At 26.2% G+C, this 18,438-nt stretch overlaps 1 protein-coding gene across 1 annotated transcript; it reads left to right on the top strand.

Annotated features, from left to right (window-relative positions):
- Positions 1 to 3,253: 3,253 nt before the first annotated feature.
- Positions 3,254 to 7,268, top strand: LOC110641205 (zinc finger CCCH domain-containing protein 22). The gene is made up of 9 exons (XM_021792836.2): positions 3,254 to 4,704; positions 4,900 to 5,085; positions 5,184 to 5,363; positions 5,450 to 5,553; positions 5,640 to 5,900; positions 5,986 to 6,145; positions 6,347 to 6,538; positions 6,617 to 6,698; positions 6,850 to 7,268. The coding sequence occupies exons 1-8, from the start codon at positions 3,737 to 3,739 to the stop codon at positions 6,648 to 6,650; spliced, it is 2,085 nt and encodes a 694-aa protein (XP_021648528.2). The 5' UTR covers positions 3,254 to 3,736; the 3' UTR covers positions 6,651 to 6,698; positions 6,850 to 7,268.
- The last annotated feature ends 11,170 nt before the right edge of the window (positions 7,269 to 18,438 follow it).

Genomic DNA, 18,438 nt, shown 5'->3' with positions numbered 1-18,438 from the left:
TGAATAGAAATCTTATATCAATTAGTCGAGTAGCTCTGAAGTTTGTTATTTCTTTGATGTTGTGCTACCTTCCCTTATGAGTATATGAGCTGTATCTCAACTATTGATTTCAATGAGAGAGTTCACATTGCTTAATGACTGATGTGAAGTTCTGTTGTTTTGAGAATGTACGTATATTGAATGCTGCAATTAGGAAATCTTAGGTCTAGTTTATTTCTGTTGATTCATTGAACATGACTAAAAGAAGGGTTTTGTTATTTATAAATATCCTGTTTTTCTAGTTAGAATGAGAAACAAGCTACTGCTGTGGATTGATGATCAAATACAGATCTCTAATCATCACAACTATAAGCACATCACTTATGTTATGTTTTGAGACTATATACTACTTTCTATCTCTTTTGTTCTATAACCATTTATAATTGACCATAGATGTTTAAGGACTGTTTATTTTAAGAATGAATTTGGACTAATTATTAACTAAAAGAATTAAGCTTGCAACGTGTAGATTAATGTTAGGTTTCTAGTATAACATAGAAAAACTAGTGAGTATTGACTTCTAGAAATTCGATAGGATACTCCTCGTCCTAGCATTGTATAGGGGAGGCTATTATTTATTCACTGCTGAATGCAATCTGAAGAAGCCAAGATCATGTTAGTCAAAGTGATGATTTTGTGCCTGCTGCTAGAAGTCATTAATGGATGCCCTCTTTTTCATTTTTCAAATGTAGGCTACTTTCCTTTTTGTTTGATGTGTTGCTTTTCGCCTTGTCTTGTCTTTTCTTCCTTATGAAAGAAAATTTTGCATTAAACTTGTTAATTAGGTGTGGTTCTAAAGTAGGCAGTCATTATTGTATATTTGTTTTGCCAAGAGCAAAAATAGTATTCTATTTGAGAGATTAATCTACTCAGAACTGTTTGTTATGGGGTACATCATCAATAATTTAGTGCTCGTTTGCGCTTTGAAGCTTTAACCCTTTCCCAAGCAATCGTCCATCATGTGACAAAGTAGAGAATTACGGCTGTCTGCGTTCTCATCAATCATACTCATCACAGACCATGAATACTAGAGATTGAAATAAAGTCACTCTATTATTTTACAAAACTGTGCTTATGTTTCACATTGACATAATTGAGCACTTATCAAGTTGTCATCCGCTTGCTTTCCAATATGCTCTGGAATTTCCTATTTAGCATCTTTCATCTTTTCTATTTTCCTCCTTTTGTTTGATATTTCTATTAAAAACTCCTGAGACGAGTGTTCTTCTCCTGAGAGCATGAGACTACCATATTTAGCAACATAAAAATGGAAGAAATGTATCGTCTTCTTCTCTCTCAGAATAGATGGTCACGCCCACAGACTAGAAGGTCGAGCCATTATTTGACCAACTCTTTAATCTTTACTTTAGCAACTGCCCATGTAAGTTTCATTTTATATCTTGGCCTTGGGACCAAAAATCAAGCTGTGCAGTGCAGCTGGTCCTGCTAATCACAGATTAACATTCAAAATCGCATAATCGTGCAGACACGTGGTGAAGAAAAGGGCAGCAGTGTTCCTCCCCTACTGGTTTTTTTAACTCTTGGCCTACTAGTAAAGGCCAGGACACCTTTGGTATAATTTTTATATAATGCACATGGCTTGGCTAGAGTCCAGGACTAGGAAGGAAAATAAAGACATGAGATGTTGAGAAAAACAACAAAAGAAAATAAAATACTGAAGAAGATATGAAACGCTTGTCGGAGGCAAAAACACAACATGTTGATATTGTTTGATCAGTTTTTATTTTCCTTGGAAGGAGGGTACGTTTTTGGTCTTCTAGGTAATCTTGGGTATTCTTGACGCATTTGCCAATACTTAGATACAGCAATGTACTTATATATACACAATGCGTATTCCATGCTTATATTTTTTCGTACCAATAATAAATTATCACTCCTTCCATGAAAATTCTCACTTCCAATGATAATAAAATAATGCTTTTTAAAGAGTAGTGGAATAGAAAAAATTGTTTAATTGTTTTAAAGTTTTTATGATAATTTAAAATTAATTTTTAACTAATATTTTTAAAGTGATATTTTCCTTAATGTGTTTTTTCAAATGTAATATTAAATATCACAATTTTTTTATAAAAAATTATTATTATTATTATTATTATTATTATTAACTTAATTTAACAGCTAAAAGTATATCATTGACCGAGTAAACACAAACTCAAACTTTAACTCTCTTAATTTTTTAATTAATATATATATGTATATATATATATATATTCTTTAATTTGCAGCCCAACCCAGACCCACTTCCTTAAATTTGAATGAAGTGCACTCATGGGTTGGGCTGCTTGGAAGTTCTGACCCTAAATTGGACATACATCGGAGGGTATGGACCCACTTGATAAAGACAACCCAGATTCAATTATTTTCCTCAAGCTTTCAAATGGACACATGATGAAATTTACCAATTTCTCCCCCACAAACAGTAAAGGCCCCAGGAGTAATGATAACCCCCAAGGAAAAGGCAAAAGAAAAGTGATTGGCGAGGGTCACTGGTCTGGTCTGGTCTGATCTGACCCCCAAAATTGAATGAACTTTTATGATGATCGGATGCACTGTCTTTGATTAAAGAGGATCAAACGTGATTAATGGGAGTTATAGGAAGCCAAGGGTGGAGATAAGGAAACATCCATGGGAGTTAATGTACAGAAGTATTACCAAAAAGTCATCGCAGAGGATTCAATCTAATTTAAATTTACATCTCACAGTACGAAAGGAGGAGTTTGTCAGAATGATGGCAAGTGAACGTGCATCACTATTTCAAACACAAAGGGTAATCTTTTCTCACGCTCTCTGTACTTGCGCGTGTACCCTACTCTTCTCTCATCTATGATTTAGCTTCGCCCCCAACTTCATCCATGCTAGGATTTTTACCGATGTCTAATTGAAAAAATAAATAAATAAATAAATAAAATTCTCTCACCATAAAAAATTATTCAATAATAAGTTGATAATCAATTTAAGTGTTTAATGTAAGTATTTTATCACATAACTTCAATTATATTTTAACAATTTTTTATTTATTATCAATTAGTATTGAAAGAGAAAAATCTAGGAGTGCAAAAAGAAAAGGGTCGAGTGGCGTTAACAATTTTCCCTTACAAGTATAGGAGCAGATCTGAATCTACCCTCCCACTAAGCCTTGTTTTGTCCAGTTCTGTAAAGACAAAATCCTTAAAAAAACAAAGCAGAAAGAGAGAGAAACCCAAATAACCAAGAGAGAGAAAGTAAGAGTGAGTTCTCTCTCTCTCTCTCTCTCTATCTCTCAAGGCTGCTGCTGCTGCTGGCTTGCACTGTCATCAAAAAAAGTTGTGGCTCTTCTCAGTTTTAATGAGTGAGAGAAGCTCCACCATCAGAGCTCTCACCATTGAGTTACTCGCTCTCTCTGTACCATCTTGAAAGCCCTTATCTTTGAGGAGAGGTTCGAATATTGGGTTCAAGGGAAGAAGGAAAAGCTCTCGTTTTTATCATCTCAATCTTATAATAGCATTCCTCTTTCCTTTTAGCTTCAAAATCATTATGTACTAAAATAACAAATCCCATTCCATTATTATTTGCCCTTTTCAACAAAGTCCACACTTTTACTTCTCACCCTTCCTCTCCCTATCATTTTGCTCTTTCTCTCTCTACAAAGTTTGAGGTTTGCGAGGTGTTTGTGTGTGCTTTATTGTGTTTTTCCTCCATGGATTCTTATGAAGCTACCAAGATGGTGTTTTCAAGGATCCAAGGCTTGGACCCTGAAAATGCCTCAAAAATCATGGGCTACCTTCTTTTACAGGACCATGGAGACAAGGAGATGATACGCTTAGCCTTTGGACCAGAAACCCTCTTGCATAATCTCATCCTCCAAGCCAAAACCCATCTGGGTCTTACCTCTAACTCACCTTCAACACCCTCCACACCCTCTCCTCCTTCACCTTTTAATCCCACTTCTAGACCCAACCCTTTGTCCATTTCCTCTTCAAGAATCTCTTCCAACAATGGCTTTGACATCACAAACCCATCTTCACCATCATCAAATTCTTGGCCTCTTCTGAATCCTAGCTCCACTTCCTCACTTTCATACGCTAGTATTGTTAATGGAACCAGTAATAACCGCACTGGTTCCTCATCGTTATCGTCTTCTGTGCCGTTATCTAATGCATTCCCATACTACAACAGCAGTAACGCTAATAATAACAGCAATAATGATCTCATTGATGAGTATCAAATTCAAGACCACTTCTCCTTCCTCAATGATTCAAAGACCGATGATTTGTTTGATCCACGGCTTGAGTTAGCCATGAGCCCAACGACATACGGTGATACCCATTTGCATAGAAGAAGCTTTTCGGTTCCAGGCATGTGTTTTGGGTCCGAAGATTCTAATTCCGGGTTTGGATGGAAGCCGTGCTTGTATTTTGCAAGAGGGTTTTGCAAGAATGGCACTAGTTGCAGGTTTCTTCATGGGGAATCAGCTGATGGTGCTGCCATTGTTGGCTCACCAAGTAAACTCAGCGAGTTTGAACAGTGCCAGGAACTTCTTAGATCCAAAGCTGCTGCTGCCCAGCAGCAAAAGCTAGCCGCAGCCTCACAGTTCATGACTGGAGCTTCTTTTCCTTACAACAAGTGCATGAATTTCCTCCTTCAACAACAAAATGACACCCAAAGGTATATGCATGCGCAAAGCATGTAAATATAAGTCTGGGAGTCGTGAGTTGGGAGAGCCCTTTCAACTCCGACTTGCTATTTTACTATATAGGAGTGCATGTTGGTGATTTTGAATGTTTATTGACAATGGATTTTGGTCATTCTTTAGGAATGCTTTAGTTATTTTTGACTGGCATTTTGAATGCGCTGTTTTAGATCGGCTGCAGCAGCTGCATTGATGATGGGGGATGAGCTTCACAAGTTTGGGAGATGCCGCCCTGAAAGAAACGATTTCTCGCCAATGGGATTGGGAGGGGCAATGAACCCAGGTTCCAGACAGATCTATTTGACGTTTCCAGCTGATAGCACTTTTAGAGAAGAAGATGTTTCAAATTACTTCAGGTAATTAATGTTCTATGGTTTTCGTCCCTTTTTGCAATAAAGAAATTGAATAATTGAAGAGCTTTTGGCTAAAGGATATTTCTTTGCGTGGTTTAAAGTATTTATGGGCCAGTGCAAGATGTGAGGATTCCATACCAGCAGAAGAGAATGTTTGGGTTTGTTACATTTGTGTATCCAGAGACAGTGAAGCTTATATTGACTAAAGGAAATCCTCATTTCGTCTGTGATTCGCGTGTGCTTGTGAAGCCTTACAAGGAGAAGGGAAAAGTCCCGGACAAGTATAGGCATACTGATCTTTTTCCAGTTTTCGTATGTTGTCCACTTTGTACGTTGATTTATTGTGTTCTTAATTGACCCATTTCAGGAAGCAGCAGCAGCAGCATCAACAACAGATAGAGCGAGGAGAGTATTCAGCTTGTTCTACCCCTCTTGGAATTGATTCTAGGGAGCCATTTGACCTCCATCTTGGTAAGCAAACTGGCAAGAATGTAACTTCCTGAATTCAAAATTAATATCAGTACTTCCTAGTGAAGTAGTATTGGGTCTCAATGTAGGAGCTAGAATGTTTCAAAATACTCCAGAGATGTTGTTGAGAAGGAAATTAGAGGAGCAAGCTGAATTGCAGCAAGCTATTGAACTGCAAGGGAGAAGGCTAATGAATCTGCAACTTCTCGACTTCAAAAACCATAACAATCATCAATACCTTCATGGATTGTCTACTGGGTCGCCCATTCCCTCGCCAACGCTCTCTCACACTACCAACAGTCAGAACCTCATTTTTCCAGCTGATGGCATTGATCAAGAAGTTCCCGAAGGTTGATTAGTAATAATAACTATTGTTGATTATGCTGCTCAAGAAATTGATATCTATAATAGATAACGTGCATTGAATTGCTGCAGAGAATGGTGGTAACCCAGATGCATCAGCTTCTCGAAATGCGTTTCTGGACGCTGAACAGGAAGCGAATCCAGCTAGCAAGCACAGTAACGGCAATAGCAATAGTAGTAGTTTTAGTACGGACGAGAAGACCAACACTGAAGAAAGTGATCTTCATGAAAGGTAAGATACCTGAAATCTTAGATATATAAGGAGAGAGTTGCCCACAAGAGCAAACACCACATTTTATACTCAGATTCTGTTTTGATCCTGATATATTCTGCTTTTAAGAGTTCTGTTTTTCTATTATCTCTTGTTCTTTAAGTTTTTCACTTTAGCCACAATTTTTACTTTTTCCAACCTTTTGTTTTCTCATGGGAGCAGTTTGGAGCATATTCTTCCCGATAACCTTTTTACCTCTCCTAAGAAATCATCTGGCGACCACACTGTCTTCTCAACTGCTGCTTTGGAGGTTGATGAAACGAGTACATCTTCTTCTAACAATAACCCCATAATGCCCACCGCTTCCGCTCTCAATATTAGTTCCCTTAAGTCGTGTTTTCTCCAAATGCCCAGGTGAGAAACAAAAATATTTTACTTGTGCGACACCAAATAAAGGAAGAAAGTTAATGTATTTTGATTTGTTTTCTTCAGGCTTTCTTCTGGGCGTGGTACCATTGGCATGTAGTTGGCAAAGGTGAGCATGGCCAGCAACGGGGAGATTGACTTTGCTAGGGTAAGAGATTATGAAAAATATCAAATGTAGTTTCTTTTTTTCTTTAATGATTGGACCTTGTAGGCACATCACACATGCATACAATTTGTATACTTTCCTAGTTAAATGGGATTCCTTTATGATGTTGCGCTGTTTTTGTTCATCGTTGCAGAAATATTGGAAAGCATATACAAGGAAGAAAAAGAAATCCTCTAGCTGTATAGCCAAAAACCATACTCACAACAAAGAAAAAGATCTGTAGACAAGATCTCAGCAAGATCACCATCATCATCAATACATACTACTTACAATGAATACATAATGCATACATAAAAGGACAGATGAACTGATATATGGGAGTGGGGTCTTTCTGTTTTTCCTCACTGTGTACCCTCTGTAGGTGAGTGTTTGTGTGTGTGTGTGTGTGTGTGTACTGGACCACATATCAATAGCAGAGCAAACAAAAGGCTAGTAGTAACTCTCTTATCATCTGTAATTTAGTCTTTTCTTTTACTTTGTTTTTACCTTCCTTTCTTGTGAGATTAAAAAAAAATGATTGAGTCCTATATAGAAATAAGGTTCTTGTATCTCTATGGAGGAGGATACTTCTGTGTCATTTTGTGTAAAGAAATAGACCCCAAGAAGTTTAAAAGAACTGTAGCAGAATTATAACAACTATATGGATATGGAGCCCAAAAGGGTAAAGCAGTGCAATGAGTGAAGTGGGGGGTAAAAGCTGTCTCACTGCCACATTTTAAGTTCTTATTACCCTTGTTGTCACAGTATCTGTCATCCATTAGATTATGAAACAGGCAGAACAGAAAAGGTATTTAGGGAAAAAAAAAAATTTTTTTTAAATTATAAAAAGAGGGGTAAAGTAAAGATTGTTCTTTCATGTGATTAAAGGTTACTTTAGGGGTCTTTTTTGTCTCATTTTGTGGTTTCTTTTAGGTGGACATGAATGGGTGAGGACCACAATATCACATGGTTTCTGACATGTATGAATGGTATCTGGGTACCACTCACTCCTTTCCCTTTCACTCTTTAATTTCATTCTGATTTTAATTATGTTTTGCCATTTTGTTTTTATGGGTCTTTTGCATATCTTTAAATTTTGCTACTTCCCCATTTGACATAGCTTATTAGTCTTGCTGCCAGCAAAATTGGCCCCTCACAACACAACTTGGGGATTCAAACAGAAAAATGGGGGCATATTCACCTTCTGTTGGTGGTTGTGGGGATTAACAAGACGATTAAGCATCATTATTTTAGCATGCAAATAAATTTAACATAATTGTACAATTTGTCCATCTTGTTAGGTACTTGTCTGTTGCCCTTGTTTTGGCCAGCAGGTGGCAGTTCTCTGTGTGGTCGATGACAAAGTGTATTTTCTGTTTTCATGTTATTTACTGTAGCTTTTTTGGGAGGTTAGGATGTCAAAATCTAAGCCCATCTTGCCTCGTGGGAAATAGCTGGCTATCTCAATCCAAATTTTAGGGCCCTTTTGCTTTTCTCTAATTTGGTTTATGAGTTGAGTAGCCTCCTCTATTATTATTTATCATATGTAAAGTAAGATATACAAATCACAGCATTGCCCCCCTGTGCATAGATTTGATAATCTAAAGCTGGATAAGTGATATTATAGAATTATTACTATTAATGACAATTACACTTTGTCCCTAATTCCAGGCAGTTTTATTGTTCTTTCTTCTGAAGTTTTCTGATTAAATTGATTGCCACTTGACCGGTTCTACTACCAGTAGCTCCTATCAATTTAAAGCACTTATTCTCTGGAGTTTGATAAACAAGTGGGTTTGTCCTTTTCAGTCACTTCTCTGGTTTATTATGTTGGGTAAATTTTGTCCATAGTTATATTGAAATTTGAGTGTTATAGCAAAAAATTTTTTTTTATCCAGCTGCAAGGAACATATCGTATTCCATGAACAATCCAAATTCAAATCCAATTCCAAAAAAAAAAAAATCACAACTAATGAAAAGCTAAATCTAAATACAAATCACAGTATACAGTCGATGGAACAATGCAAAATCCATATATTATTGTACAATCAAATACATGAGAGCATTGAAAAGGATAGGAGGGGAAAACTGGAGAAGAAAGGAAATAAAAGAAAAAAAAAATAGTAGCAGGGAAAGAGAAGTTGATAGAAATTTACCAATAACAGAGCCGAGAACAGCCGAGTGAAGCGAAGGAAATGTGTTAGGGAAAAGATTAGGGTTTGGGAGGGTGTAGAGGCTTAAATTGGGGGAATTGGAAGAATGAAAGAGGAGTATAATAAAAGAATTGTGGGTGGTGAGGTTCTCATGTAGATTCCACCCATTATCTTTCATTAAGAGGGTGAGAAAGACAAATATAGAGAGTAGAGAGGAACAATGCGTGGGTTAGGCGAGAGACAAGAAAATTACTAATTATATATATCTGAATTATTAAATTAATAATTTAAAAATAATATTTAATTTTTAAAATATAACAAAAATTATAATTTAATTTCTTTATTTGCAATAGAAAATTAGTTAATCAGCAATTTATGTTTTCTATTAATAGAATATAGTATTTTTATTAAAATTCATTGTTAAGAGTGATGATTATAACAATCTAATTTATAGCATTTTATTTTTTTATAACATGTTAATTTTTATTTTTTTTAATATTAATAATAATTTAATTTTTTATTGACCGTTTCTATTTTTAATTAACTAATTAATTTTATTTTTGTTAAAAAATAAAAATTTAAATTACAAAATAATTTTAATTAAATGTCAGTTTTAGAGATGCAACTTTTCTCAAGCCCATCAATTATGAGTTTAGTTTAGGGCAAAATGGTCATTTTAGTCGTTAAACACTAAAATGGAAAAAGGAAAACCATAAAGAAAATGAAAGGAAAATGTGGGAAAAAAAAACACTTGGCTTTATCAACACCAATAATAATAATAATAATAATAATAATAATAATAATAATAAATTCTTAATTAAGCCATGATGTTTACGTTAGGGCCCTCCCTCAAATCATTATGGAATGTTCTATTTAATTTTTCACAAATTTTGTTAATTTTTCTTCTCTTCTTTTTTTTTTTTTTTTTATAGTCCAATTTTTCTTCTCGTAAATAATTTGTTGGTGTTCTGAAAATATGTACCCTAAAAAGCAACAAATATGGTTCTCCTACTCATGTTTCTGTAGCAGCAGCTGCTACTGAATTCTGATTCTAATATTGATGACAGAAATGGCTTCCTAGGGAACAGAATCTCCAGATCTCAACATGGAGAAGAAGACTGGTGCTAGAATTGGAATGAGAAAGTGGGATTGTTTATGAGATTTTGCTGGCTGGGGAATTTCTGCAGTGTCCGTGATGATTATGCAGAATCCTTCGGCCGGTAATCATTCTTCTGTGTTTGGTGGAACTCATCTGCCCGTTAACAATTGGTATATAATTCATATTGACATCATATATTTAAGCGATTTAAAATTTTTATTTCACATATTTTTTATTTTTTTTAAAAAAAATTATGCATGAATAATTTATATTTTTATTTTTTAATTTAATTTTTAATTATATTTTAAATAAAATAAATTATTACTATTAAATTAATTTCAAATTAAAATTTATCTCTTATTTAATTTAATTTAAATAAATTTTTATTTATCATAATAATAATTTTTTAATTAATTTATTTTATAATTAATTAAAATACCTATTTAATTCTTTTTATATATTTATTAAAAGTAATTTTCATGATTATTTTATTTAAAATATAATTAAAGTATTTTGTTTAAAAAATAATTTAAATTTCATAAAATTTTTATATTTTATCTTATAATTTATAAATTATAAAAAATATATTAAATTAATAAGAAAATAATATTATTTTAAAAATGTATAAATATGATATTTTTTATTATTAATATAATAAAAAATTATCAAATTACCAATGATGAATTAAATTATTTAATTTCAGTAATAATAAAAATACATAATATTATTATAAATTAAAAATAACATTCTATTATATTATTTTCAAAATTACTACATCTAAATGTAAATTTTTTTATTAATTTTAATTTTTATAAAATAATTATTTAATAAAAATAGTTATCACTTTATATAAATTTATAATATAAAATAAATAAATTTCATAAAAGTTATAATTTTAAAATGTCATGATTTTCTATTATTAAAATAAATATTATAAATACATACTATTTTTTAAAAGATAGATTTCATAATTATAATATTATAACATTAATTATTTTTAATCATTTTTATTTATAATTAAATTTTTAATATTATTATATTTACAATTTATCTTTAAAATTCTATTTCTATATAAAAATATAGTTAAGAGATAATTTATGCACTAAGATATATATATATATATATTTAATTAAAATTTAAAAATAATTTTGATAAAAATTAATTATAATAAAATATAGATAATCAAAATATTAATTATAATTTTATTCGATATATAATTATAATGAGATAAGATATTCAAAATTTAAGAAATATTAAATAAAAAAATTTAAAAAATTAATAATTAAATAAATATTAATTAGGTATATTTAAATAAATAAATTTTGAGAATGATAACTAATAACTTTAAAAGAAATAATAAAATATAAAAAATATTTGTGAATATTTATGTTAAATAAAAATACTTGGTGAAATAATATTTCTCATGTATATTAAAAATATCATATGATATTATATGTTCACAAACAAACGAAAATTATTTAAATAAAAAAATAATTTATAACTAAATATTATTGAATTGAAAATTGTAAAAAATAACATTTAAATTTAATTTTTTTAAAAGTAAAATGTTTCTTATTTATTTAGTCATCTCAATTACATGACCATAAATTGGTCATAATGATGACGATCATAATAATAATAATAATAATAATAATAATAATAATAATAATAATAATAATAATTAATTTAAAAAAAATAAAAAATATTAAATTATTAACATAAAAAATAATATATACTAATTATAAATAAGTCCAATCTCTATATTTTATTTTTATAACTTTTATGTATATACTTTTGTCTCTCGAAATTTTTAATAAATATTTTATAATAAAAAATATAACAATATAATAAAAATATTTGTTAAATAAATGAAATAATTTAATATTAAATTTTATGATAGTTGATTATTAGATCACAAATTAATGATTAATTTTTTTTAAACTAATAACCATCAATGATCTATTATTATTATTATTATTATTATTATTATTATTATTATTATAATAGAGGGTAACATTTGGTAAATAATATTTTTACAAAAATAAATTTATAAAAAAATAATATAAATATTTTTTAAATATTATATTTAATCATAAAATATCTTAATTTGTAAAAATTAAAAAACAATAATTTAAATAATAAATATTAAAGTAATATTGTAAGTAATAATAATAATTATAAAAGAAATAAAAAAATAATAATTAGTATTTATAAAATAATATAAATAATTTGTAAATATTACTTTTAATTACTAAACGTTTTAATTTAAAAAAAATAATAATTTGAATAATGAATGATAGGGTAATATTATAAATAATAATGATAATTAAAAGAGAAATAAAAAAATTAAATAATAATTAATATAAAAGAGAACATTTATGATTAATTATAAAATCATAAATTAATACTCAATGTTTCTTAAATTAATTGTCATTAATTATTTATTATTATTATTATTAAAATTATTATTATTATTACCGCTAAACGTAACATATGATAAATAATATTCTATATAAATAAATTTATAAAAAAAATAATATAAATAATTTTTAATATTATATTTAATAATAAAGGTCTTAATTTTTTAAAAATTATATTTTAAAGAAAAATAATATTTTAACTAATAAATATTAAAGTAGTATTATAAAAAATAATAATAATTAAAAGAAGAATTAAAAATTAAATAATAATTAGTATTTATAGAATAATATAATTAATTTATAAATATTGTATTTAACTACAAATGTCTTAATTTTTAAAAAATTAAATTAAAAAAAAATAATAATTTAAATCATAAATTTTAATGTAGTATTTTTAATAATAATGATAATTAAAAGATAAATAAAAAATTAAATAGTAATTAGTATAAAAGAGAATATTTATAGAAAGTGACACGTGATAAATTTTGTAAGAAAATTGTTACATGTCATTTTCCTGTGAAAATATTCCTACTTTATATATATATATATATATATATATATAAAATGATTGTATTTAGAAAATTAAATTATATAATAATTATATATTACAACTTTTAGAAAATATAGAAAAATACTCATCAATAAATTTAATTGAAATTTACCAATAGGTATAAATATGATAGATTTAAATATTACATTCTCTTAAATTTGTTTTATAAAAATATAAATCATTTCTTTATCAGAAAATGAAAATACAACATACATAAAATTAATATATATTTTTATTAGGTAAAATTAATAAATTAGTTCAATTAATTCTTAATTTTTCTTTTTTCTAATTAAATTGAACATTTAAAGTATTTATAATAATAATAATAATAATAATAATAATAATAATAACAATAATAATAGCTATTTATTATTATATTTAAGTGTAATAATTAAATAATTTATAACTTATATATACATAATTAAAAAATTAATAATTTAATTATAATTTAAAAAAATTATATAATTAATTAATAAAATATAAAACTTCACGATGGCATTGGCATGTGTGTATATATATATATATAATTTTTCTAAATAATAGTAAAATAATATAATATAATTAATACTAATATTAGTTATTTATTAATTATACTATAAAAAATATCAAAAAAATAATAAAATTAAATATTAACATAAATTTTTTATTTTTCATTACTATGAAAATAAAATTTTATTTTATTTTTTATAATTTATTTTATATATATAACATTCAATATATAATTAAAAATATATTTTTATTAAATATGTGTTAAAGTAAAATAAAATCAAAGTAAATTAAAATTTTTTAAATATATAAAAAAGAGAGAGATGACAAATTATTTAACTCTATGTGATAGGAAGATAAAATATGTAATTTAATGTGATAATTTTTATAGTATAATTCTAAATTATTTTATTAATTTTAAGATGTATAATTCTTAAATTTTTATAATTAAATGGAATAATAAAAAATTTAAGAATCATTAAATAATAAATTTATAAATCTTTAAAATATATATGCTATTTTTAATTAGTTAGCAATAAAAATTATGATAAAAATGATAATAGTAAAGATATTTAAAAGGAAAATGTTACACATCATTTTCTGTGTAAATATATTCCTACTTTATATATATATATATATATTTATTGTATTTAGAAAATTAAATTATATAATAATTGTATATTACAACTTTCAGAAAATATAGCAAAATAATAATAAATAAATTTAATTAAAAATAATCAGTTGGTATAAATATGATAGATTTAAGATTTTACTTTATATTGAATTTATTTTATAAAAATATGGACAAATTCTTTATCAAAAAGTGAAAATGCAACACATATAAAATCAGTATATATTTTTTGTAGGTAAAATTAATAAATTAGTTCAATTAATTCTTAATTTTTCATTTATCTAATTAAATTAAACTTTTTAAGTATTTATAATAATAATAATAACAACAATAATAATAGCTATTTATTATAGTATTAAAGTATAATAATCAAATAATTTGTAACTTATATATGTATAATTAATAAATAAATAACTTTATCATAAGTTAAAAAACTTATACAATTAATTAATAGAAAATAAAACTTCAAGTGGAGGCAGGTGTACATATATATATGTATATAATTTTTCTAAATAATAATAAAATAACATAATATGATTAATGCTAATATTAGTTGTTTATTAATTATACTACAAAAAATATAAAAAATAATGAAAATTAAATATTAACATAAATTTCTTCTTTTTCATTACTACAAAAATAAAATTTCATTTCATTTTTTCATAATTTATTATATATATATATATATAATTAAAAATATATTTTTATTGAATATGTGTTAAAACAAAATAAAATCAAGGTAAATTAAAATTTATTAAATATATAAAAATGAGAGAGATGACAAGTTATTTAACTCCATGTGATAATTTTTATAGTATAATTCTAAATTATTTTATTAATTTTAAAATATATAATTCTTAAATTTTTATAATTAAATGAAATAATAAAAAATTTAAGAATCCTTAAATGGAAAATTTATAAATTTTTGAAATATATCTGCTATTTTTAATTAATTAGCTATAAAAATTATGGTAATAACAGTAATAGTAAATATATTTAAAAGAAAATTAGAATTAAATAAAAAATAGAATTAAATACTAAATATAAAAAATAATAATTACTTACATTAATTATTATAATTATAAAATATAATAATTTTTTTTATATAGTAAATGCCACATGCCAGCACTAGAATTTAGAATGCCACATAGTGATAGTAAGAGAAAATCTCCTTGCATTATATATATAATAGGTATATGTGATAATGCAATAAATTCAATTTAATATTACCATTTGGCATAAATGTATTAGTTTTAGAATCTTATGTGACAATTCAGGATAAAACTTAACTGTTTAAATATTGCCATGTGGCATAAATATGAAGGTTTTTGAATCTCACGTGTCAACACCACCAGAGGAAAACTTGTTTACTATATATATATATATATATATATATATATATATTTGTTTTATAAAAATATAGACTAATTCTTTATCAGAAAGTGAAAATACAACACATATAAAATTAATATATATTTTCATTAGGTAAAAATAATAAATTAGTTCAATTAATTCTTAATTTTTTTCTCTAATTAAATTGAAATTTTTAGGTATTTATAATAATAATAATAGCTATTTATTACGGTATTAAAGTGAAATAATTAAATAATTTATAACTTACATTTGCATAATTAATAAATTAATAACTTAATTATAATTTAAAAGAATTGTACAATTAATTAATAAAAAATAAAACTTCAAGTGGGGGCAGGTATGCATATATATATGTGTGTATGTATGTATATAATTTTTCTAAATAATAATAAAATAATATAATATGATTAATACTAATATTAGTTATTTATTAATTATACTATAAAGAATATCGAAAAATAATGAAAATTAAATATTAACATAAATTTCTTATTTTCATTACTATAAAAATAAAATTTTATTTCATTTTTTCATTATATATATATATATATATCGTCTAAAAGGATTTTATAACAGGCAAACTAATGACCAAAGGTATATAAGACACTCTTCCTATGTCAACAGTACTGGATGTTAATGATTCATTTGAAAATTTAAGGCTTCTGATAAAGTTAAGGCTGACTCTTCCATTGTCATACTGGGTTATTTGCCTCAGTTGAACGTTTGGCTCAACTATTTTTGAAGATTCTGATTCTACTACACCTTCTAAGATCAATTCTTCTAATAGGGTTATGTCATTCCATTGGATAGATCTAGGAATTCCAGTGTTGAATTTTATAAGATCAGTTTGTAAAAACAAAGTTTCTCCTATTTTACTTTGAAACTTATGTTTTGTAGCAAAAACATAAATCATAGCTTTATAATGAATTTTGTAAATCAGTGCAACAGGAATAGATTCTTCAAGCATTTTGTAATGTGAGTTTTGATTTGTAAAACAAGAGATTTTGTAATATTACTATCGTTTAACAAAACAGTAAAATTTGGATAGTAATCAAAATATATTGGTCCACTGCATATGCATATATAATTAAAAATATGTTTTTATTAAATATGTGTTAAAATAAAATAAAATTAAAGTAAATTAAAATTTATTAAATATATAAAAATGGGAGAGAGGATAAATTATTTAACTCAATGTGATAAAAGGACAAAATATTTAATTATATGTGATAATTTTTATAGTATAATTTTAAATTATTTTATTAATTTTAAGATGTATAATTTTTAAATTTTTATAATTAAATAAAATAATACAAAATTTAAGAATCCTTAAATAAAAAATTTATAAATTTTTGAAATATATATACTATTTTTAATTCGTTAGCCATAAAAATTATTGTAATAATGGTAATAGTAAAGATATTTAAAAGAAAATTAGAATTAAATAAAAAATAGAATTAAATATTTAATTTAAAAATAATAATTATTTATATTAATTATTATAATTATAAAATATAATAATTTTTATAAAGTAAATGTCACGTGTCAGTACTAAAATTTAGAATGCCACGTGATAATAGTAAGAGAAAATCTCCTTACTTTATATATATAGAGAGATATAAATATATAGTAATATAATTAGTGTATGTGACAATGTAATAAATTTAATTTAATATTATCATTTGGCATAAATATATTAGTTATAGAATCTTATGTGACAGTTCAGAAAAAAATTTACTTGCTTTAAATATTATCATGTGGTATAAATATGAATATTTTAAAATTCTATGTGACAGCACTAAAAAAAAATTATATATATATATAAATTAAGTTAACGTCACATATTTAAGTGACGTGGGATCTTTACTTCACATGATCTTTAAAAATTTTTTAATAATAAGTTGAACTTAATAACCTTTCACTATAGTTGAAATGACCAATATAGCCCTCTCTGCTCTGGCAACACAACCCATTTAGACAAAATCTAAGGTTTTTTTGACATTAAATTTTAAAATTTAAAATTATTTTTTTAATAAAAATATAATTTTAAATATTATTAAAAAAAATAATTTTAAAAAAATAATTTTATTATTTTAATATTTTTATGATTAAAATTAATTAAAATTAATTTTTAATTATTTTTTAATATTTTTTAATTAATATATTTAAAAAAATATTTTTTTCAACAATAAATTCAACGTGGCCTTAATCTGCAAATGAGGTGGTGAAGCCGATGTGAAGGACTTTGACCCAAAAAAATTGAATGAGGGTCGATGATTCCTTGTGCTAAAGGCGCACACTCCACAAATCTGAGCCATTAAACCCCAAATTTGTCCAGGGACTCGTGCCCATCCAACGGTAGAGAATATGCAAAAATTGTCTTTTTTGTTTTTAAAAGTTAAAAAGAAGAACAGAAGAGCGACTGGAGAGAAGCTGGAGTCTCAATTTTGAAGCTGAAAAAGCAGAGGGCAGCGTGTGATAATCACAGCCTCTGCTTGCTTACAGTACTTTTTAGGATACCACGTTCTATCATTTTTTTACTTTTTTATTTATGGTTTGCAAAAGTCATCATTGACTCATCCTTTCTTTTTTCACTTTTCTGTGTTTATAATTAAACAAATAAAATCTACTTTCTATGCAAAGTTTTTATTTTATTTTTTCCCCACAAATTTCTTAAAAAATTATTAAAAATAATGACATGATTTTTATAATAAAATTATTTTTTAAAACTAAAATATTATGCTTTATTTTTTTAATTACTTATTTATTATGTATAAATTTATTTAACCTTACTTTAAAAATATATATACTTATTTATTTTGAAGTTTAATTTTAAATTTATTTGACTCTTATTGAAATATAAATGGGCTTAATATACTAAATTTTAAAAGGATTTTTAATTTTTTTTAAATAAATAAATATAAAAATCAAGATTATTTGAATTCTAATAACAGCCTATAGTAATAAAGCATCAATGAAAAAATAATTGTAGTTTTATTAGACTTTTCATGTTCATATTTGTATTAGACA

Source organism: Hevea brasiliensis, chromosome 13 (assembly GCF_030052815.1).
Source record: "Hevea brasiliensis isolate MT/VB/25A 57/8 chromosome 13, ASM3005281v1, whole genome shotgun sequence".
NCBI classification, from domain to species: Eukaryota; Viridiplantae; Streptophyta; class Magnoliopsida; order Malpighiales; family Euphorbiaceae; genus Hevea; species Hevea brasiliensis.
This window is presented reverse-complemented; position numbering and strand designations above follow the sequence as displayed.

Coding starts and splice junctions, on each gene's coding strand:
- LOC110641205 (XM_021792836.2), top strand. CDS start 3,737: ATGGATTCTTATGAAGCTACCAAGATGGTGTTTTCAAGGATCCAAGGC. Junction 5,086..5,183: donor GATGTTTCAAATTACTTCAG/GTAATTAATGTT, acceptor CGTGGTTTAAAG/TATTTATGGGCCAGTGCAAG. Junction 5,901..5,985: donor TGATCAAGAAGTTCCCGAAG/GTTGATTAGTAA, acceptor GAATTGCTGCAG/AGAATGGTGGTAACCCAGAT.